This window comes from Elephas maximus, chromosome 3 (assembly GCF_024166365.1).
Source record: "Elephas maximus indicus isolate mEleMax1 chromosome 3, mEleMax1 primary haplotype, whole genome shotgun sequence".
Classification (NCBI taxonomy): Eukaryota; Metazoa; Chordata; class Mammalia; order Proboscidea; family Elephantidae; genus Elephas; species Elephas maximus.
Genome location: NC_064821.1, coordinates 182,243,504 through 182,267,717, shown reverse-complemented (window position 1 = coordinate 182,267,717; position 24,214 = coordinate 182,243,504). Strand labels below are relative to the sequence as shown.

Here is a 24,214-nt window from a genome sequence, read left to right as displayed (position 1 = left end):
AAGGGAAAGTACTTCTTACCATGTTTTTCTTTTGAATATCAGAGGTATAGGAAAAAAAAATCTTTTATGCTGTCTTAAGACTTCTGTAGATAACTTCCTTTCATTCTCAAGTTTTTGTTGTAGCGGCTGCTTCTTCTTCTCGGTAGTTCGGGGGTCAGCTCTACTTCATGGAGCTTAATAAACCTTTGCTTTTGATATTTAGTATAATGGAAAAGGACCTGCATTAGTTTGGAATGGTAAGGATGCACCGGTTTCCTGAGTGTTGGAAATATATGGTTTATCCAATAAAACCAGCTGTCGTTGAGTCAATGATGACTCATGGCAACCCCATATGTGTCAGAGTAGACGTGTGCTCCATAGGGTTTTCAATGGATGATTTTTCAGAAGTAGACTGCTAGGCCTTTCTTCTGAAGTGCCTCGAAGTGGACTTGAACCTCTAACCTTTTGATTAGCAGCTGGGTGTGCTGACCGTTTACACCACCCAGGGACTCTGGTTTATCAAATAGGGGTAATTTATTCATGTCTAAACTGTTGAGTCCATTCTCAACAGCTAAGGCATATTGACTACCCTGGACCAGCATGAAAAGTAGAGTCTTTATCAGATTTTTCTTGTTAAAATGGTAAATAAACACCACTATATAGGATCTGGAAACCCTGGTGGCATAGTGGTTAAGTGCTACAGCTGCTAACCAAAGGGTTGGCAGTTGGAATCCACTAGGCGCTCATTGGAAACTCTATGGGGCAGTTCTACTCTGTCCTATAGGGTCGCTATGAGTTGGTATCAACTCGACGGCACTGGGTTTATATAGGATCTGGAAACCCTGGTAGTGTAGTGGTTAGGTGCTGTGGCTGCTAACCAAATGGTCAGCTGTTTGAATCTGCCAGGCGCTCCTTGGAAACTCTATGGGGCAGTTCTACTCTGTCCTGTAGGGTCACTATGAGTCAGAACCGACTTGACAGCACTGGGTTTGTTTTTTTTTGTTTTTTATATAGGATCTGGGAGCCCTGGTGGCTCAGTGGTTAAGAGTTTATCTGTTGGGTCGCTATGAGTCAGAATTGACTTAATGGCAATGGGTTTCATTTGGTTTATAAGGATTTGAAGAAGCCCTGGTGGCGCAGTGGTTAAGTGCTCAGCTGCTAACTGAAAGGTTGGCATTTCAGACCTACCAACTTCTCCACGGGGAGAAAGATGTGGCAGTCTGTTTTCTGTAAAGATTATAGCCTAGGAAACACTGTGAGGACAATTCTACTCTGTCCTATAGGGTCACTATGAGTCAGAACTGACTCAATGGCAATGGGTTTTTTATACAGGATCTGAGGACAGAAAGAGGTGAGTTACATCTATTCTGTTTTTTTATCAGCTGGAAGAAGACAGTGGTTCAATGATTTGCATTGTGAAAATTGGCTCACACCAGGATTTTGCTATTTCTGTTTTTTGTTTGTGTGATCCTAGATGAGTGTTAGCAAACTTTCTGTAGTAAGGTTACTGCCAAACTTCTTGTACTTTTTATAGTATACTTCCAAAAGCCAGCCTTAGTTGACAAAGATTGTTTGGAATAGGATGGCAATCACTTTAATGAACACGGTAAGAATTATTTTGTTGAATGCCTATTAAATGAGATACTTTTTTCCCCCTCTACCAGACGTCAAGATAAATTACCATTTTTATTTTTAAACCTAAATGAATGTGGCTAAATGGGTGACGCTCAGATGTTGTTAAAAGGCCTTTGGTCTGTTTTTCTGGTGCCTGTTATTGCTAATTTTAGATTTATTCTATTCTGCTGACTTTATGTGACCAGCATTTTAAGCCATGATTTAGAATTCTTTCTTTTTTAACTTGTAGCCTGTTCTTTATTTAAGATTTTACCATAACTGTTTTCGGTGCAATTAATTACTTCTGTGTGTGGCCTTTCTAGCCATTGCCTTGCAACTCCCACCCAGGTGATTGGGTGGGACTGTGTGATGGGGAAACCCTGGTGGTGTAGTGGTTAAGTGCTACGGCTGCTAACCAAAAGGCCAGCAGTTCAAATCCACCAGGTGCTCCTTGGAAACTCTATGGAGCAGTTCTACTCTGTCCCATAGGGTTGCTATGAGTCGGAATTGACTCGACGGCAGTGGGTTTGGTTTTTGGGTGCGATAGGGTAATTGTGGCTCACTGAGGGGATTGGTCAGTTTTGCCTTGAAACAAAGCCAATTCTAGAGCAGAGGGAAGAGCCCACTACCACCAAGGAAGGAGAGACCCAGCAGGAGGAGACTGCGCCCATGGAGAGAGAAAGCCGAGTGCCTTTGGGCAGAGACCTAGGGCCAGGGAGAGGAGTGCCTTCGAGCATAGCTGGGAAGATGTTATCCTCATGGAAGAACTGTATTCTGAGTGTTCCTCAGCCTGAATTGTAACTGCTTCTTCCCTAACAAACCCCCTAATTGTGAATGTGGTCTGTGAGTTCTGTGTGGCCGTTGGAAAAGTGAATTATCCAAACCAGTAGAGTGCTGTGGGAAGGACAGTTGGTGTCAGAATTGGTAGAGATGGTGGAGAGAAGAGGTGTGTCTGACCACCACCTCATGGGAATCAGCCTAGGGCTGTTGATCTTGGTTCTCCTTCTCCCTTGTGAAGTTAAAGGAGGTCAGGCACTGCCCGATGCCGTTTTACACGTTTGCTGTGCTTTTGCATTGTTTTTAATGGTTGTAAAGAATTCATTTTTTATACATCTCTGTTTCTTCAGATGAGCAAAGTGATTAGTGTGTAGTTTTATGTTAAATCTGAGGAGGAGGAGATTCTGTGATCTGCTTTTTAAGTACTGGTACTGCTCAGCTTTTGGCCCTGCCCCATGATGCCCTTTGATTTTGCTCTTTTAAAGAGTTGTCCACAACTTCGTTCTCCCCACTAATTCTTATCAAATGCATTTTTATCTTTTAGGCCTAAATGATACTAGCAATCAACTCTTATCTTATCCCTGTAACTGGTAAATATATGTCATGGATTTGTTCAGAGGCTGAAAGCCAAAGTATCTGTTGGACAATTGTGTCAAATAATTTATCTAGTGCCCAAGTATATATACAATATAGTCTAGGGCTGAGCGTGTAGTATGGTAGCTACCAGCTAAATGTGCTTTTGAGCATTTGAAATTTGGCTTGTCTAAATTGAGATAGACTAAGTTTAATATACAAATTGAATTTCAAAAATTTAGTATGAAAAAAGAATGTAAAATGTAATTATGTTGCTTACATGTTGAAAGGATCATATTTGCATATATTGAATTAAATAAACTTTATATTGTTAATATTAATTTCACTTGCTTATTTTTACTTTAATATGGTTCTGAGAAAATTTTGAATTACATATATAGCTCTCATTTCTGGCTGACATTATATTTCCATTGGACAGTGATGATCTAGAGTATGATTTTGCAATTGTATATAGTTTATGATTAAAGATTGCTTTATATAGTTTTTGCTTTGATAGGTCAAGAGATCCCAGCCATTAGGGATGTCCAGCCATAAGCCGAATGGCCTTCTGGTAGTGATCATTCCTTTATTCATTCATTCGACAGCATCTACAGCATAGTACTAGACTCTGGGCAGACGAACATGAAGGGATATATTCCCTATTCTTCAGAAGCTCATGGTCTTGTGGTGGTTCTGCAGATGGGATTCAGTTCGGTGCTTGGAAGATGGCATTGATGACTTTTTGAAACCCTTTTCCAACCCATTGCTCTGCAGATATTTGTACTCCTACCAACTGCTGGAAACCCTGGTGGAATAGTGGTTAAGTGCTATGGCTGCTAACCAAAGGGCCGGCAGTTCGAATCCGCCAGGTGCTCCTTGGAAACTCTATGGGGGCAGTTCTACTCTGTTCTGTAGGGTCACTATGAGTCGGAATTGACTTGACGGCACTGGGTTTTTTTGGGTCTACCAACTGCTTGTTATTCTGAGAATTTACAGAGATTGATGGAATTGGGACATACGTAGATCATAATCATGCCTAATAGCTCTTACTCCATTTATCATTCTTTTTTTATTCTTTAGTGTGGTTTCTACATTGTAAACATTGTGCCTCTCTTCTTCATTCTTTCTTCATTTTAAAACACTTTATTTCCAGAAATGCTTTTTCATTGTTTTACGTAAACATGTTCTCCATCTTTGGTTTCATCTCCTCATTATTTGTATTTACCAAGCTGCTTCATTCTGAATTATCTCTTAGACTCTTGATTACAAGCAGTGGTGTGTTGGTAAGCTGGCTGTCTAAGTAAAAAGCATTTGCTGATTTCTGTTGTATAAATACTCCCACCATGGCTGATTTGGCCTCTTAGAATTTCTGAGTATTTAATAGCCAACTCTTGAGAGCCTGTACAAGCCAGCTCTGGGATACCAGTGAGTCAGCCCTTTCTCTTAGTATCTAATTGTGGATGATGATTCTAGTTTTCCTAAATTTAGTTTTTCTTCTACTGCTTCTCTGCAAAATAAATGCAAAAATATAAACACAAACCATTCCAATTACTCCTTCTACTCAAAATTCATTCATTTAGTTTTTCATCCAACAAATATTTATTGACTGCAACTCCCTCTGCCCCCCAAAGTCATAGTTATGTGGATTTTTATAATCACTTCATGATACCTTTTTGGCTCAGTTGACCACTATTCCAGAAGTCACATTTAGAATGATAGAATTGCCAGGATGGATGGAGTTAAGATGCAGAAACAGAGTATCCAATAGGCAAGGTAAGCACAGTGCTTACCTTGCTTACCAGATCATCTGTAGTGAACAGTTTCACATTTTTTCACCACATCAAAGGTTCTGCTTCTAGGTATGACTGGCATCTGTCCCTCTCCCAACCACAGCACCTTCCTGCAGAATCAAAGCGTCTTTTCAAGTTTATAATCTCTGATGGGGTGGTTGACCCTCTAAGCAAGGGAAGCATGGGCTTACTTGTACTTACTTAATAATCTTTAGTGAACAATTTCCCTTGCTTATTGGATAATCTGCCCCTGTTTTAGATGGTCATGTATGAGGTTGACCATCTAAATTTGTATTTGGATGTCTCTGGTCTTCTGTATTTTTTTTTTTTAGTCTTCTGTATTGGGGGTTAGAGACACATGATTTATTCTTCAGCAGAGATGAACAATTAGAAAACCCTGGGTGTTTGGGGATGACCTTAATTCCCGAATGAAGAGCATCCTTGAGTTTACCTGTTCAAGAGAGTAATGTGCAATTCATGGTAAAATTATCATGACTGATAAAGACAAAAGCTGTAGTTCTCTCAGTCAGCAAGGAGTGTGCAAACCTTTCCCCTCAGTGGAAATGTATGGGATTACAGTGTTTCTTTATGAGGCAGGTGGAAAAATACAACATGTCCTCTTATCCAACTCAATAAATGTTTGGCCCAATAAACGTGAATGAATGAGCAAACCCAGAGTTAAAGTAAGCACCTGGGAACTGTAACTGCAATAAAAACTGACAGTTTAAAACTTTTTGAAACATCTATTTTAGCACATTGGTACAGTGATTTAAATCCTAAAAACTCCTTGTAGCTTCTCTTAAAGTGCTTGGGTTAAAATAAAACTGTATTTAATAGCATTTGACAAAGGAAGAGAAAACTACTTTGAGCATCACTGCTTTTAGTCTTATTCAATTAATATACCTTTGGAGAAGAGAACAATAGGAAATGATCTTAAATGGACAGAAGGGATTTTGGGTTAATGTGAAAAAAAGCTTTTCTTATTAGTGGGCATTGAGGTATTAAGGCTACTTGGTTAAGAAACGTGTTCATAGAATGTTTTCTTGGGGTGAGCTACTTCTTTATTTAATTAAAAAATTACCTACAAACATGTATTATTTTGTGTCAGGCACTGTATTAGGTGCTGGGGAGACAGCGGTTAGTAGAAAATGTATAGATCCTACCTTCTCTGAGCCTGTTACAGAGAGAGGCAGAAGAATCAAATAAGCATGCAGGGTATAGTTTCAAACTGTAAAAAGTTCAATGAAAAGGAAGTTTGGGGGTCTCATCTAGCCAGTATAGGGTTGGGGATTTTTGCCTGAGAGAAGTGATCTTTGAGTTGAGATCTGAAGGATGAGTAGGAGCAACCGAGGCAAAGGTGAGTAGGAAGGAAGAACATTCCAGGCAGATGTGACTAGGGTTCTGTGGTGCGAGCAAAGCACCCTGTCAGAGGGGCTCAGGGAGGGCCGCTGTGATGGGGCACAGAGAGCGGGTGAGGGGGAGGGGCAGGCAGAGCCAGATTCCACAGGCTCTTGTAGCCCTATTGAGGATTTGAGCTTTACTTTGAAAACAGTGAGAAGTTAATGAAGAGTTGCAGCTGAGGAATAAACAGATCAGATTTGGTTTTTTTGTTTTGTTTTGTTTTAAATAGCACTCTGGCTACAGTGAAGACAACTGGTTAGAAAGACTAAGAGTAGATGTAGGACGACTGTTGCCATAGTCTACGTGAGAGGTACCAGTGGAGTTGGAGGGAAGACACACAAAGGGATAATCTCAGAGATAATCTAAGAGAGAAGAACGATGGGACATAGTAGAGTATAGGGTGAGGGGAATGAGACAGATGGAGGGACTTCAAGATCTAGCTTGGACAATGTGGAAGTTGTATTTTTTACTGAGATAGGAAGTGCTGGAGAGCCACGTTATTGTTTTTGGGGGGAGTGAGGGCAGATTCAGGTTTCTTCTTATACGAAGAGTTTGAGATTCCTTTAAGGCACCCAAGTAGAAATGCCATGTGGGTAGTTGGTTTATAATGTTTTGGAGTTTTAAGAAGGGATTTGTGCTAAAGAATTAAATTTGAGGGTGACCGGCAGATGATAATCTATGTAGATGAGATTGTCTAGGGCTGTGGTTCACTACATGTGGTCCCTGGACCAGCAACATCAGCATTAGTATCTCCTGGGAACTTGTTAGAAATGCATGTTCTCAGGGATCCCTCCTCCCCCAGGTTTACTGAATCAGAAACGCTGGGGATGGGGCCCAGTAATCCGTGTTTTACTGATCCATCCAGGTGATGTTGATGCATGTAAAAGTTTGAGAACCACTGGTCTAGGGAGAAAGTATAGAGTGAGAAGAATTTGGACTGGGATTGAACCTTAAGAATATCTAATGTTTAAAGATAAGGAGAAGGATGACTTTTCAAAGGAAATTGGAAAGGATTAGTGGTTGGAGAGGAAAAGGAAAATCCAGGAACCAAGAGAAGAGAGTATTCCGAGGAAGAAGTTTTGGATGGTTTGTTAAAAGATGAGAGATCTGAAAATGTTTAAATTCTGTTGCAAAGAATCCTGGAGAGAGATATGGACAGGAAAGAAAGAATAATAGTGTTGAATGAGAAAGAGTGGAAAGGGACTTTTGAGGTCAGTAGAGCCTGGTGGTTTCCTACCTCCTGACCTCCATTTTATATAACAATGCAGTTGAACAAAATTCAGCAAGTCACCGTAGCAATCTTTTCAGTCACTGATAAAAATTGTGGCTGTAATAGAATAAGGGGTATCATGAAAGTCTTGCCATGCTTTGCAGACCGTCAGAAAGACTAAGTCTGTAGCTTTCTCTGGTAACTCATATTTGTGAAATTATTTAGCTGAGTCTGTGAGTAGGAAAATATACTTGAGGGAATAAGGGGTACCTTCAATTCTCATATCTTTTTTTTACTCTCTTTAAATACAAAGAAGTTAAAAAAAAAAAAGACAAAAAAAATACAAAGAAGTTTTTTTTTTTAAAATTTTTTAACCAAATAATTTTTAACCTGGGTCTATGGAGAGAATTCAAAGATTCTGTGAATTTAGATGAGAAAAAAAAAAATCTTTATTTTCACTAATCTTGTAGCTTACAACATAGCATTCAGTTATAAATGTTGGAAACAACAGTAATATTAACAACATATGGGTTTTTTGGGGGGGCTATGGTCACAATAGAAATTGTAGACGTTTTTATATTATGTTAAAGTTGTTACATATAAAAAATTACGCTCCTTCATTCATCAAAATTACAGCAATTAGACCTACCAGTAAATCTTGTTATATAATATATTAATAAAAAATACATACTACTGTATTATCATTTTAAAATATATTTTGATAACTGTATTTCAATTTGACTGAGTCAGATTTCTGTTAATCCTATACATTTTATGCATTTTAGAACACTGTTCTGAGTAAAGGAGTCCACAGACTTCATTGCTGCAGGAGTTCATGGCAGAAAAAGATTCTGAGCCCTTGCCCCAAAGAGACATGTGCCTGTAGATGGCTGTGTGGTTATTTATATAACCTAGCATTTTATCTTAGATGCCCAGCTATTCTTTAATCCAGTTTTGTCCGTTAAAATTTTGCTTCTTAATATATGATTTACATCTTCATAAGAAATTTGAAAATGAGTTTAGATGGCATTTTAAAAGAGAACACTTGAAATCAGACTTAAATATCTGGAATAACCCCTCGTATTTACATAGGTTAACCGGGAAGTTTCAGGGCTTAAGAAACGTTTCTGTTAAATTGCTTTGCTGACTTACTATTTTTATGCTTGGCTGTCAGGATACTGCAACTCAGTGCTGCTGCAGCTGCATTACAGTTCAGGGCTTAGGTTCAGGTTACATCGGTATGGTTCCTGATAGAAAACTTACATTTATGTTAATTAGGTGTTAAAGCCCTTAAAGGTTGATTTCTCTCCCCAGAGCGTCGTCTGGCACCCCTACCCTGCTGCCCTTCGGCCGCCTGTGACACAGTTGGCTTTGTCCTGGCAGGTGCCTGACAGCTCTGTTCCCTTGGGTCAGCCGTGGAGGCTGGGCAGAGAGACTGAGAGCCTGAGGTCAAGTTTCTTGCCTTGGACACCTTGGAACGTTGCTAGTGTTAAAGCTCCAGGGCCAGTTCTTGCTTCACTGACCTGAACTTGATACTTTAGTTTTATGTTGCCTAAAGTGGGTCTGCTAAGTTGCTCTAAAAACTTAAATAAAGCATGAAGCACTCAATTTCGGTACAGTAGGCTCCCACTCCTTTTGATCACTTCATGATGCATTAGAACCTCTTATGGCACCCAGTGATGCTGAGAGGAGATTGTTTGGAAGCATGACTGCATTTTTTTTTTTTTTAATTTGACGGGAGGGGAGTATTTAACCCATAAGAACGACTGTTAGGTTCTGTTGACCTACACATATTGTCCCACTTACCGTTTTATGCTTATATTCACCATATTCCTGACAGGTGCTCATTTGTCTGTCAGAATACCTCTCGTAACGATCAATGTTTTACTTAGTGAAACAGTGCGATTCACTGTTAAACAGCAGTCCCAATATTTATAAAGTGTTTCCTACGTGTCAGATACTATACTAAGAACTTTACATATTATTTTATATAACCTGGTAACAAGCCTATGAATGGTAATTACTTTGGTTAATTTTATTTTACAGCTGAGGGAACGAAGAAGTAAAATAACTTGCTCAAGATCTTACTTAGCTAGTACGGGGCAGAATTGGAATTTGAACCAAAGCAATCTGACTCCAGAGTTCAGGCTCTTAAATCTACTTTCTTATTAATTCTGCCTATTGGATTAAAGCAATTTCAGAAGTGCTGCAGTTAAGCTTCGGGAGTAAACTAGTAAGATCTGCCGAGATACCTAAGTTTACCATGTTGACAGCCGTGAAGCCAAACAAGCATGCCTCCAGCTGACTTTGGCGTTTTGCTATTTGAATATTCCAGATGCAAGTTTTTAATATGAAGTTTATTTCTGTTTATAGGGATGCTTCCTTTGGAAATTGCACTTACAATCTCACCATCCTCGACTGTTTGCAGGGAATCAGAAAGGTAATAACCATTCTCCTTGCTGTAGTTGACACAGGAGTTTAAAAATATGAAAAAGGAATAATCTTAACATCTTGTTTGTTGTTAGATAGAAGAGAGGGGAGCCCCTAAGCAAAAGGCTCTTCACTTCTTGAACGATGATGGATTTGTAAAATACAGACCGTAGGGCAAACAAGGGGTAACTTTGTGACTCCTTGTGTAAGCCCCGTCTCTCTTAAATTCTTTGTGTTCTGGGGCAGGTTTATCACCTCTGCTATCTGCCGCTGTGGCTGTGACATCGCTTTGCCACCCCTTAGCTTCATTTCAGGCTGGGTCTAGGTGTGGGAGGAGAAAGGAAATTATCTAAGCCACTGCTCTCCTCTGTTGGTGTGGAGGAGAACATTTCTACACTGGTTTTCTAATTGGATATTATTACAGGCCCATGAAGTAGTAGGTAGGTCAGATATTATTATCCCCTTTTTACAGATGAGGAAACAAGCCCAGAGAGGTTAAGTCATTCTCTCAGGGTGCAAGGGAGCTGTTAGGAGAGCTAATTATAACTCAGATTTCCTGATTCAATCCAGAGTTCTTTCTGATATCATATAAAAACATATCATAAGTCAGTGGTTCTCAGTGTGTGCAGACTTGTTGGAAATGCAAATTCTGCGGCCTACCCCAGGCCTACTGAACAGGAACTCTGAATAATCCCTCCAGGTGATTTGATGCATGCTTTGGTTTGAGAGGAAACCCTGGTGGCGTAGTAGTTAAGTGCTATGGCTGCTAACCAAGAGGTCAGCAGTTCGAGTCCACCAGGCGCTCCTTGGAAACTCTGTGGGGCAGTTCTACTCTGTTCTATGGGGTCGCTATGAGTCGCAGTCGACTCGACGGCAGTGGGTATAGTTTGAGAACCAAGTCATAATTGTTTGTTTATATATAAAATAAAGAAGTTTATCTAAAAGATCCCTGAGAACTTTGGGGATATGTTTTAGAAATATTAATTTATAATCTGAAGAGTCATGCAAACTAGGCTGTGATTTGTAATGAGAGTTTAAAGTACCTAATTTCATCTTAAACATTTGCCATGGTTTGTTATCAGTCTGGAATGTACATATTGCACAACCCATTGGCAGAGATCACTGTGGATTATAAATATAGTATCAGTAGTGATTCTAGCTTGTTTTTTTTTCTTTTCCCTCAGATGTAATACAAAACTGATTTAACTATATTTTGAGTTGAGAAAATTGGTGTGATGAATGTGCTACCTGCTTTATGTGTTTCTGATTTTGATATTTCATTTTAAAATGAATTTAAACTCTGTAAAACCTGAAGGTGTTTCAAATACCTTCCCTTTTGCTGAAGCTATACAGATACTGTAGCCCACCCCCTGCAAATAATATGACCAGCATGCAGGTCAATTAAAGACCTTTGTAGAGATGTTACCCAATACATAAGCCACAGTTAACGGCCTTTAAAAAAAATATGCTTCAGGGGGAAAATGTATATATAACTTATTTTCTGTCACTATTACCATTATTGTACTTTCCCTCACCTTGGATATAGGCCATATATTTTATAACACAACATGGAATTCAGAAAGAGTTCACGCTGGAATAGCCTGCCTGTTACTATGGTAACCGGTAATTCGATACTGAAATTTATGACATCCTTCCTGTGGTAAAGGAAAGGTGTGACTTTGTTCATAAGGGCTTCTGTAAACTTACTGTTTGCCCAATGTTGGGGTTTATTTTGCCCAAACATAGATGAAAATTTAGGTGACCTGACATTAGCGCCTTCAACATGTTTCTGAGTAACTGAGATGCATTACCTGTGCTTTGTGTTCCCTTACATGATATGCCATGTCCTGGCTGATTGTCGCCGCAGTGAGTAGCCTCCTAAGAACGTACATGGAGTATGGCTACATTATTGCCTTTTTTGGAAGCATATCTTTCTGATTTTAATGTATTAACATTGCGTAAGCATAGTTCATATTCTGTGAAAACAAAACACACTTTAAATAAAAAGAAGAAGAGTGGATAGCTCAGTTAGTATTTTTTTTCTCACTATTTTCTTTGAAATGCTGCCTGTGAATGAACTAAGTTGTTTTGTTTAAAGGTGAAATCATTTAAACAGCTTGTTCTGATTATTCTGTAGGGGCTGATTAAACCACTGTTGTCAGAATTTAGCACATAAGAATCACCTAGGAAGTCTTGTGAAAAATGCTGACCCTGATCCCCACCCGCAGAGATTCTGGTTTAGTAGTTGTGGGATGGGGTTTTGGTATCTGTATTGTTACTAGTTACCCTAAGTGCTTCTGATGTAGGTGGTCCGTGTTTTGAAAAACACCGGTCTTGAAAGTATTTTCTAAGATAGATCTGCTTGAGCTTGGCTTAATAGCTTCTTCTATTTTTAATGACTCTATCATGTAATTTTTAAAAAGTACTCATGGTTTTGTATTCTTTGCAATCTGTATAGCTTCACAGTTTATGAAATAAAAGACTCTTTGTCCTCTTCAATATATTAGATCTGAGCAAGCTGGATGATTTCTAAAAGTTCTCAGTCATTACATTACAAAAAGGAGTATGAAGCTTTTCTTTGTGCTGTTAAAAATATCAGTTCTTCCTCCTAAATTGTAGCAACAGCCAAGCACACTTTCACTTCGTCAGACACTATCACCATGAAACAAATTCTCCCAAAGTAGAGTTTCAGTGAACAGGCAGGGCCTCTTAATTAAAAATGCCTTCTTTGCTACATATCTCATTGCTGATAAAAGGAAAACAAAACCTCCAAGACTAATTGATTTTTCTTCTCCTGTCCTCTGTCATAGTTAGATATGGATTAATGGCATGGTCACCAGTACTTGGAACTATAAATTTGCTAGTATGTTCAGTTTATATAATTATTTTTACATATAAAATTAATCTAAATCAGAACTCCAGACATATTTGTGGGACATAATTTTATAAATATTCACTCCTATTTGTAAGAGAGTCTTAAAGCAAAATTACCAATGTTATAAGATAATTTCTAGATATGTACTAAAAATCAAAAGTTTTAAGCTTTCTCCTCCAGATCAGTGAGGATCGTTTTGTGAGCAGGACTCCCAGGACAGTCTAGTAGACGTTATTAATTTAGTGTGGCAAAACTAACTCAAATTCTGCTTTCAGGGGTTACAACATGGATTTTTTGACTTTGAGACATTTGATGTGGATGAATATGAACATTACGAGGTTTGTACATTTTAATTTTTTAAAGATATAATTACAAGTTGATTAACAATTTTTTTTTCTTCCTAGCATGTAAGTATTACAAATTGAGTCCTGCTAAATAAAAGCATTCTGGAGTCTTCTATAGTTTGCCAGCTTGCCCTTTCAGCTTTGGTTATTGTCTTCGAACCAGGAGTCACCAAAATTTTAATTTAGGAAAATGCCGGATCTATATATATGTTCCTTTAACAAACTTTTATTGACAATCACTTTCCACCTTGGGTTTATAAGACAAGATAACTTGAAATTATAGTTTGGTAGTAAAATTTGGTAAGTCAGTTTTAAAATTCAGGTTTTGGTTAAAACAAAACTGGACTTGTACATTATAATATTACCACCCACATAAATTTTATTTGTAAATATGGCTGAATTTACTTAGTTCTAAGAGCTGGCTGAATTTTTACCCCTGGCACCATTACATAGCTTTGTCTTGCCTGCTCGTGATACAGAGTTTAAGGAAAGACTCTTCAAGCTAGGTTACAAGACAATGTTAAAGAAGAGTACTTTCTGAGTAGCCTGAGGAAGGATCTAGAAGTAGTTAACTTTTTCTGAAAGATGAGAAGCCCTCAGAATGTGACTAGGTTCTACATTTTATTAAAGTGAGCTCATTTGTTGGGTTTCCCCAGAGGAGTTATAAAATTTATCACTATCCTTAGCAAGATGAAGGGCAACTCTGACATTTTGGGTTCTAGTTTAGGATATACCTATTTGAATATTCTGCTTACATGTTAAAATTTAACATATCTGAAAAGAAACTGATCATCACCCAGACATGGTCTTCGGCCTTGTTCTTCTGTGTTAATGGCATCACCAGCTTTCTACTCGCCTAGGCTGAAGGGTAGAAGCATCTTTTTCCTCCCTAATCTAATGAATATTTGAATTCCCGTGGCTGGTGCTACAGGTGTGTCACATCTCTCCTTTCCTTTCTGTTCTCACTTCCACTCCCCTGGTTCAGGCCTCACTTCCTCTCCCATGGGGTATTACAACAGCCCTCTAATGGAGCCCGCGTCCTTCTCCCCTCGGGTTGTCTTCTGCACACCTGACTTAGTGATCTTCAAACAGGCCTCTCATCTCATCTAGTTCTTGGCCCCAAGCTGGCTGTGGCTCCCACTGCTCTGCTGAAATGAGAATGAACTCCTGGGTCCTGGCGTTCTTAGCTGTGGACGATCTCTAGCCCACCTCTCTTGCTTGGTCTCCTGTTTCTTCACAGTCCGCACTCTGTATTCCCTACCTGCTGAGCTGCTTTCTTAACTGTTTCTTGAAGGTCCCCATGCCCTGGCTGAGCATCCTTTCCCCCAGAGGCCATCTCCTTTCACCTTCACCCTCTTCCATTTCATGTGTATTTAAATCCTTTGCAGATCAGATCTCACTCTCAATTTCATGTGTTACAATTTGTACTTTTTGTTTTCTTACAGTGTAGCTATTTTGAACCCCGGTGGTGCAGTGGTTAAGAACTACGGCTGCTAACCAAAAGGGCAGCAGTTTGAATCCACCAGTTGCTCTTGGAAACCCTATGGAACAGTTTTCCTCTGTCCTGTAGGGTTGCTATGAGTCGGAATGACTTGATGGCAATGGTTTTGGGTTTATAGCTATTTGGGAGCCCCAGTGGCATAGTGGAAACCCTGGTGGGGTAGTGGTTAAGAGTTCGGCTGCTAACCAAAAGGTCAGCAGTTTGAATCCACCAGCCGCTCCTTGGAAACTCTATGGGGCAGTTCTGCTCTGTCCTGTAGGGTTGCTATGAGTCAGAATCAATCCAACGACAACAGGTTTGGTTTTTGTTTTTGCTTATAGCTATTTGGGTGCAAACCTCATTTGCCTTATTACATTGTAAATTCCCTATCGATGGGATGTGACCCAACAGGAAAACATATACCATATTCTTCGGTGGGAAGGCTTAACATCATAACACTGCCACTTCTCCCCAAATTAATAAATTTAGTACATTTTATTAAAGTCCCCAAAGAGTTTTTTTTTTTTTAAAACCATAAAAGCATTGTTATTGTGGCACAGGGGGGAAAAATATGAACCAAAAACAAAAGAAAAAGACAGAAACAAAGAGAATACACACTAGTAAGGGGGAAGTTTAAATAACTCGTAGCATATATGCACCATGGACTACTATGTGGGCATTTAAAAAACGAACTTGAGCTCTATCATTTGTCTTGGGATGATTTCTATAATGTATTGTTAAGAAGGCAAGATGCAAAAAGTGCTTTAAAAATAAAACAAACACTAGCAAGATCTCCCTCCATATATGTATATAGATGTTTGTGTTATGTGAATGGAGATGATTTACTATGAAGCTAATGAAGCTTGAAGTTAGGGACCCCCGTGCTTACAAGGCCTCTTTTAAGGTCCTATATTGAGTTTTATGTTCATCGTTTTGTATTTTTAACAAGAGCCCTCATGTTAGATAAATTTCAAGCTCCCCCGAACCTGGATCTCTGTCCCATGTATATAAGCATGGAGAAAAATATGATTGTTAACCCAGTTGATAGCAAAACACTAAAACCATTTCATTTATACTGGTAAGGACTGAGCTTCTTGGTTTAAGTAGACACATGAGACTATGTGGGCAACTCCTGTCTGGAGGTGAAATGAGAAGGCAGAGGGGGACAAGAGCTGGTTAAATGGACCTGGGGAATATAGAGGAGAGAGGAGGAGTGTGCTGTCTCATTAAGGGGTGAGCAGCTAGGAGCACATAGCAAAGTGTGTGTAAGTTTTTGTGTGAGAGACTGACTTGATTTGTAAACTTTCACTTAAAGTACAATAAATAAATAAATAGCCATTTCATTTAAAGGAAAAATTAGGGGTGGTAGGGAGACAGGAAGAGCAAGGAGTAAATACAAAAACAAAAAACCTAGTTGATGTGTAACTTTTCCTTTATCTTTTATTTATTAGTTTATTTTTAAATTTTTTTTATGGTAATACTGAGGGTTATTTGAAAAAGCTATTGAGAAACCTGAAGCAGACAGCACAATTTTATCTTTTAAACCAACTAACCAAACAAACAAAAATCTGGTAAGAATGTGGTCAGACCTCCACCTTAAAACAACAAAATAAGTAAGGGGAGGGCACTGGCAGCTGGTGAACATTTGAAATGTTTTCTAATAGTTTCCTTTTTGAGAATGGCATATCCATTCTATCATGAAGCCTGTAAAATAGAAAACCACAAATAGAAGTGTGCTTGGCAGGTGGTATCAATACATTTCATAAATGTGTGGTATACATTTCATAAATGTTTCTTTAATGAATAAATAAAGGTACTCTTTTCCTGATAATCTTTGGGCCCAGACTTTACCTGTCATAACTTCTCTTGCTATTTGCCCTGCTCTAGTGAGTCTGGATGCTTGGTGAACTTGTGGTATAGCTAAGTTCATGTTTTATTAGCTCCAGCAAAGTCAGTATTCCAAGAAGATAATTGTAGTTTTCAAAGTAAAATTGTATTGTTGTATCTGACAGGAATTGGTGAAATTCTAAGCCTTAGATAATTGGAGGATTTTCAGGATGAAACTTTCAAAGCCACTTCTTGACTAAACTACATTTAATATATAACGTTTTGAGAAACAGCCCAAGGTAATGAGACTGCATCTCTACCTGCGATTAAAGGAGAATCTTACAAGAATGTTACTTTAAAAAAATTTTTTTTTCTTGTGTTTTAGGAGAAAGTTTACATGCAAATTAGATTTTCATCCAAAATAAATTATACACAAATTGTTTTGTGACATTGGTTATAATTCCTGAAATGTGTCAGCACTTCCCCACTTTCCCTTTTGACCCTGGATTCTCCATGTCCATTCGCCCATTTTTCCTGTGCCTTCCTGGTTTCTCATCTTTGCTTTTGGGTACATGTTATCCATTTGGTCTCATATACTTGACTAAACTAAGAAGCGTGTTCCTTATGTGTGTCACTGTTTATTTAATAGGCCTGTCTAATCTCTGGCTGAAAGGTAGACTTTGGGAGTGGCTTCAGTTCTGAGTTAGGGTGTCCGGGGGCCATAGTCTCAGGGGCTCCTCCAGTCTCTGTCAGACTAGTAAATCTGGTCTTTTTTTGTGAATTTGGATTTTGTTCTACATTTTTCTCTGGCTCTGTCTGGGACCCTCTATTTGTTATGATCCCTGTCAGAGTGGTTGGTGAAGAATACTATTTTTAAATGCTGTCAGCAACAAGGTCAGAAGAACATGGGAAATACCTGTTTTATAAACCTATAGATAAACCTGCTCATTCTGCAAAGGTTACATCCATCCTCATTCTACGGTTCAAGGGTCTAGAGCAGTACGGTATAATAGAAATAAAAGAGAAATGTGTATTTTAAAATATATATTAAGATATACATCTCTGTTATATAAATTGTGTACAATTTATACATTTTATATATAATATATATCTTAATTCTTAAGTACATTATACAATTTATAGATACACTAATTATATATATTTAAAGGAATTACACAGTTAAACATTCTAGTAGGCACATTTAAAAAAGTAAAACAGGTGCAGGTGAAATTAATTTCAACAATGCTTCTATTTTATCTAGTAATCCAAAATACTATTTCAACATATAATTTGTATAAAAATTATTTGGGAAGAATTTCACATTTTTTTTTGAACTAAGCCTTTGGAATCCAGTGTGTATTTTACACTAGGGACGCATCTCAGTTTGGACTAGCCGTGTTTCAAGTCCTTAATAGCCACGTGTGACTGGAATGCAGACAGATTCTGCAAGAAGAGTCTTGACAGTGGACTATCAGAGTCCATCGGGATGAAATGAACCTTAGGATAAGTAGAATAGATTCTATCTTCTTGTAGCCAGTGATCTAATTGTTTGCATCAGAGTTAATTTCAAGACTGTCATATTTAGAAGGTGCCCTGGTGGTGCAGTGGTTAAGGTGCTCAACTGCTAACTGGAAGGTTCGTGGTTCCAAACCACCAGCAACCGTGGAGAGAAAGATGTGACAATCAGCTTCCATAGAGATTTACAGCTTTGGAAACCCAGTGGGTTTGCTATGAGTTGAAATCCACTTGACAGCAGTAGGTTTGGGCTTCAGGTCATATTTAGAAAGCTTGGGGTAAGATACCCCAGGCTTTTGCTTTATTTGTATCTGACTTGTAAATGGCCCCTTGTATTAATTATTAATAACCAATGGCAGGGTTTGGCTTCCATTGTACAAAAGAATCTTTGAAAATGTGGTCTCCCCAGGTCCTTGGCCAAGCTGTGGAACTGTGTATTTGTCCCATTTGCACTGATAAACAGATGTAATTCCGGCAGCTATTCTGTGAAGGTCAGATAAAGTAACTGCCAGATGGGATTCCAAAAGCTTCCACTAGGCGTCAGTGTCAAAACATTTCCTACTCTTCCAACAGCCTAACTCTGAGTTTCTCAAGGTGTTCTTAAGGAACCTGAGAAATTAGCAGCCACTCCTTTGGAATTTAGCCATTGATTAGTTCACTTGAAAGGTGAAAATAGACTTTTTGCTCTAGGGAAAAACAAAGATGAAAGAGCTTGAGTGATAAATCGAATCGTGTACCTTATATGAGGAGCAGTACCCTCTCCAGTAGTAAAGCTTAGTGGCTAGTGCTAATGTAGCCTAATACTTGGCTTGTGAGACTCTGAAGCAACACCTATATATACAGTCTGCTTTTAGCTTTTTTCTGTTTTTTTTTTTTTTTTTTTTTTGTGGCGGGGAGAGGTGACCTTACTAAACAAGAATCTTGCCTAAACAACACCCAATTACTAATGATGCTACTATTTACCCAAAGGAATGTGAAATTGTGTCTTTGTTCATTATTTAAAGAAACAAAAAAAACCATTGCTGTCGAGTCAATTCTGACTCATAGTGACCCTATAGGACAGAGTAGAACTGCCGCATAGGATTTCCAAGGAGCAGCTCGTGAATTCAAACTACCAACCTTTTGGTTAGCAACCAAACGCTTAACCACTTGGTCACTTTAGTTGTCGCTGAAAGGCTTTCCTCTGTTTACCAGAGCCCTTGCCATTTTTGAGAATGTTCTTACGTTGGCAAACACAGATGAACTCAACAGAAAAACATGGAAGAAACCTATTCCTGTAGCACTACTCTCTTCCTAGTGGAAGAAAAAACAGCTTCAGTGGCAACATTTTCGGGGCTTAAATTTACTATCCTATCCAGAATTTGGACCATGCAGTTTGAAGAAGCTGCCTTAACTACTTTTTGGAGATTAGATGGAACTTAAACTTCATGTAGACCCTACTTCAAAAACTGAGAAATTACTTTGTCTTCTTTCTTTGAGCTGTCTTTTCTCTGCCATAATGGTTTCTTTCCCCCATAAATTACTGCCTTTCTGAGGGAAAAAAATAAGTCAATAAAATTTTCTGTGATGTTGTCGTTGTATGAGGATATTTTCCAGAATATCAAGCCATTATTGACTGTGCTTTTGTACACTGACAAACCTGGGCTACTATTTGAACATTGGTTACTTGACGTAAGTTGTTAGGTCTGGCCTTGGGTATTGCATGGCTGATGACACTGGTTACTGCCTACTCAAGGGGAGAGTCACAACACAGGGCTTCCTTTTGTCTTTTCCTATCATGGCGCACATCCCATAACCCACTGCTGTCGAGTCGAAATAGAACGTGATAATATTTGCTCAGCACCTGGTGATAATAGCTCACAGCTGTTGGTGACTGACTTGGGGGCTCTGGCCGACCCAGTCCCTGCCCAGGCAACTCCATTTCATCACACTGGTTGGCAAACTTTGTTCTACAGACGTAAAGGTGTGCAGATTAACGTCTATTATTATAGGAGTCAAGAAGCCACATTATAATTTCTGTGGCTGCACATTTATAACTTTTCAGTTTGCTTATTGAACATTTATCAAGTGCCTTCTGTTTGCTCACTATATATGCTAGGCCCTTTTTTTTTTCTAGAAGGCTAGCTGTTATTTCATCTCTTCATGTGTAGAGTTGGAACCTTTGCTATTGTTGCCTGCGACCATAGAATCAATACAATCTTGTGCTCATTCTGCACAAGTTACCATGTTTGATCCTTGCCCCAAGCTCCCACCTTCGTGCTTATCAAATTAGCTGACTACACAGAATTTCTCATTGATCCATGACAGGCTGAATATGGAAAATTTTACTCTTGAGAAATTCCAGCAATTCACAAGTTCACTATTGTTATCTTTACCTAAGGATGTGCTTTTTTTTTTTTTTTGGAAACGAGCATTGCTATTCTAGAAGGTGGTTTCGCATTACCTTAGCCACATCACGTTGCAGCCCATGTGGGAGCTGTTTGTGAGAAAGCATCAGTCAATCTGTATGCTTAGGATTGGGTCTTTCTCAAATCTTTGGCATCTTTGATCTAGTCTTCACACAGTTATCAGAGGGTATGTTTTAAAAATTAAATCTGGTGATATCACTTATCCGCTTTAAGTCCTAAAAGGCTAAAAGAGGAAATGTAAACTCCTTAGCATGGCACAAAAGGCCCTTCTTGAGGTGGACTTTTCCTTCCTCTCCAGTCTGTTTCTTTTCTGCTCTCTCCTCATACCTAAATCCCTGAAGCTTCCCAGATGGCAGTTCTTTTGTGCTTTGGACACGCTCTGCCTGGTATCCCTTCTCTCCTGCCCACCATATTTACATGGCTGACTGTTAAGTCTTGGTTAGCCCTGTGGAAGCACTTCCGTGCAGCATTGTATGATTCTTTGTTGACACATCGGTGTCTTTCCCTCTACCCTGTGGGTACTTGAGGGCATGCACTGTGTCTTCTTTGTACGAGTAAGCAGCCAAACAGCACAGAACACTAACAGTGGGCAGTCATTAAATGTTTGTAGAATGGACAACTAAAGGAGCGTAGGGCATTTCAAGATAGTTACACAATCTTTTAAAAGTAACTTTTCAATGGAAAGTGACCAAAGACAACCTCTTGGAATGATGTAAAGTGCTTTTTATTTCATCACAAATCAGTCTATGCTGCAAGAGTGAATGGTTTGTTGCCTTTTTTTTTTAAGCTAGTTATTTGCAACATGGATTGCTAGATATCGTAGTAATCTTGGGCCAGGGTTTGCATGTACCATCAGTTTCGTTCATCATGTGAACAAGAACTGTCTCCAGGTTGATGCTGTCATCCTTCATTGCAATTAATTAGCAAATTGTCAACATGACCAGATGGTGTAGGCTCTTGAGGTGGCCCTGCAGCACGTACCCTGAGAATCCATAAGGTTTGTTAGGTCTCCTATCTCTCAGTGTGTTAGCGCAGGTCAACAACAGGAGTCAGGTCTTGCTGAACACCTAAAACTATGGTGCTTTAAGGGTTTGCTTTGAATGAGAATTTGTACAGCAAACTAGAATGTAACCTGTGCTTGGCCTGTGCTCTTGGCTTGTTTATAAATGTTGGAACTGGAAGAAAGTGAATTATTGCTAGTGTAATTGTGAATTCCTGCCAAAAGGCTGGGGCCAGGCAAGGTCCAGAATGTGGGTATGTGGGCATGTTCTCACCACATGGAGTGGTAGTGGAGGAGTGCCTCCCACAGTGATTTGACTCTTAGAAGAACTGTTAGAAGCATTCCCCTGGAGCTGTTTGGTAATGTTGATTACGCCACTCAATGGCCACAAGTTAAAGGAAGCAGGATTCCTTCCTGGCCACTGTAACTGCTCAAGTGCAGGGACCAGGTGTGTCCACGTCTACTATTATACTACACCCATTGCTGGTTCAGAGATGGTGTCGGTTAAGTCTCTAAAACATTTTGAGGTCTACACTGTCCTAAGAAATTTTCCGTGATTATTTTCTTCCTCTTTAATTACTGTCCAGTCTCTCTTCCTTCTTGTACCTTCACACTTCTTAAGAGAGCATTCTCCCTGTTTTTACTCAGCCAGTCAACTGATTCTGGCCTGGCTCTGTCTTCCCAACTCTACTCAAGCTGTTCTTGCTAATGAAAGAGTTAGCAAAAGCAAATGGCTCTGCTTAGCTTTTTCCTACCTGATGTGTCTGTAGCATTTTACTCTGTTGCTGTTGTTCGTTGCCTTTGAGTTGGATCTGACTCATGGGACTTTATGTGTAACAGAACGAAATGTTGCCTGGTCCTGTGCCATCTTCATGATTATTGGTAATTGGACAATGTTCTCTTGTAACCCATAGAGTTTTTTTTGGCCAGTTTTTGGAGGTAGATCACCAGGCCTTTCTTGCTAATCAGTCTTAGCCTAGAAGCTCCACTGCAACCTGTCCATTAAGGGCAACCCTGCTGGTATTTGAAATACTGGTGATATAGCTTCTAATATCACAGCAACAAGAAACCCACCACAGGAGGATAAACTGAGAGATGGGCCACCCTCTAATTCTGGAAACTCACTTTTCTTGCCTAGCGCCCAAGGTTCCATGTCTTCCATTTCTCTTCCTTATATATCTCTAGCCATTCTTTCACAATCTCCTTTACGAGTCCTTCCTCTTTACCTACCCTGAAATGCTGCTGTTTTCTAGGGCATTATGATTTCTGGTTATATACTCTCTTTATGAATGTGTACACCGCTTTCCAAATTTCAACAATCATGTATGTTTTGTTGACCTCAAATCTTCATTTCTTGAGTACTAGAATGGCATCTCCAACTGTGGGCTGGATTCTTGCTTCCTGCCATTGCATCAGCAGAGACGTTTACTGGTCTGGATGGTTTTTACCACCCGTGTCTCCCCACCCCAAATGTTGCTAGCAGAGGTGAAACAGTCACCCACTTGGGCACTCTCCTCTTTGTTTCCACCCCATTCTCTTTCAAAAACAAATCTGAATTAAAATCTAGAGTTTGCTTATTATTTAAAGCCACATGGCATGGCAACTTAATTTAAACCAAATAATTTAAATATTTACTTTGCTTTAAGCTCATAAAGTGTCAGTCATTAAAACATATTTGCATTTATGCAATACAGCTATAATGTAAACATTATTTTATTGTTATAGAAGCTAGGAAAATATAAAAAGTACTTCGTTAATGGATTAAAAAAAGACATAGTTCTATCTTCTTGATTTTTAAAATGTCTTCTTTATACCATTGTTATACCTCTTACGTACCTCTATTCTAGTACTTATCACAGTTAAATTCACCTTTTTTTTTTTTGGGTAAAATGGAGATGATAAGAGTACCTACCTCATAGGGTTGCTGAGAGGATTAAATGAGCTGTTGTGTGTGATAGAATAGCTCCCTGCACAGAGTCAGTGGTATTTGTGTATTTGCTGCTATTACTATTATTTGTTACTCCCACTTGCCTTTGGACTCCTTAAGTGCACAGAGAAAATGCTTTTTATCATTTTATGTGTAGCACCAAGTTTTAGTCCTCAATCTATAATAAAGGCTCAGCAATTGTTCGAGTGCATGTTGAAGTGTCCTCAAAAAATGTTTCTGCGTGTTGTTTTAGAAAACACATTTGTAGATAAGGGAATCAATCCTGTAACTGTTAACCTCAAGGACTGTCCTCTCTGTCTCGCTGTCAGTTCATTACAGTGGCTAAACGGCTAAATATTTTTCATGATTTGGACTGAAAAATATATTTGTGCCTATTACAACTGGCACAGGTGTACTTCTTAGAAGTTGTAAAAATCCATGCTTTTAAATAAAATCATATTTTAAATGTACTAGGAGAGTTAGTTATTCAAAAGAAACCTGGTGAATCTTTTGTAGAGTGAAGAATCCTATAGAAAAGTGAATAAAAGCACCTAAATTTATCAGTTTCAGAAATTCAGATATTTATTTTGGGGTTTTATTATATTTAAGTTTTTCCACACAATAATAAACCCCACACCAAACCCACTACCATTGATTCTGATTCATAGCAACCCTGTAGGACAGAGTAGAGTTGCCCCATAGGGTTTCCAAGGCAGTAAATCTTTACAGAAGCAGACTGCCACATCTTTCTCCGGAGAAGCAGCTGGTGGGTTCAAATTGCTGACCTTTGGTTAGCAGCCGAGCGCTTTAACCACTGCACTGCCACTGTTCCTCTACATAATAATAGGTATAAAAAAATTTTTTTTTTTTTATGTAGTAATTGGCTTTGACTGGAAGAGCTTAAATTGTTCCTCATGCTTGCTTAAGTGTTTGTTTACAGAATGTGGTGGGGCTGAAAAGTACCTCAAGTTCCTGTCTGATCCGGATTTCTTTGAAGCCTCTGTGTGTGTGTGTCTGTCTGTATGTGCACACATCTAGATAACTAGAAAAACCAATTTGTGTGA

General features: G+C 38.9%; 1 protein-coding gene across 4 annotated transcripts in view; it reads left to right on the top strand.

The window, feature by feature from the left end:
- CDC14A (cell division cycle 14A) overlaps positions 1-24,214 on the top strand; it is a 187,008-nt gene that overhangs the window by 82,528 nt on the left and 80,266 nt on the right. For all 4 annotated transcript variants that reach the window (XM_049880249.1, XM_049880250.1, XM_049880248.1 and 1 more), the window contains 2 exons: positions 9,718-9,784; positions 12,925-12,987. In XM_049880249.1, coding sequence (XP_049736206.1) covers positions 9,718-9,784; positions 12,925-12,987 — 130 coding nt within the window. The remainder of the gene's footprint in view (positions 1-9,717; positions 9,785-12,924; positions 12,988-24,214) is intronic.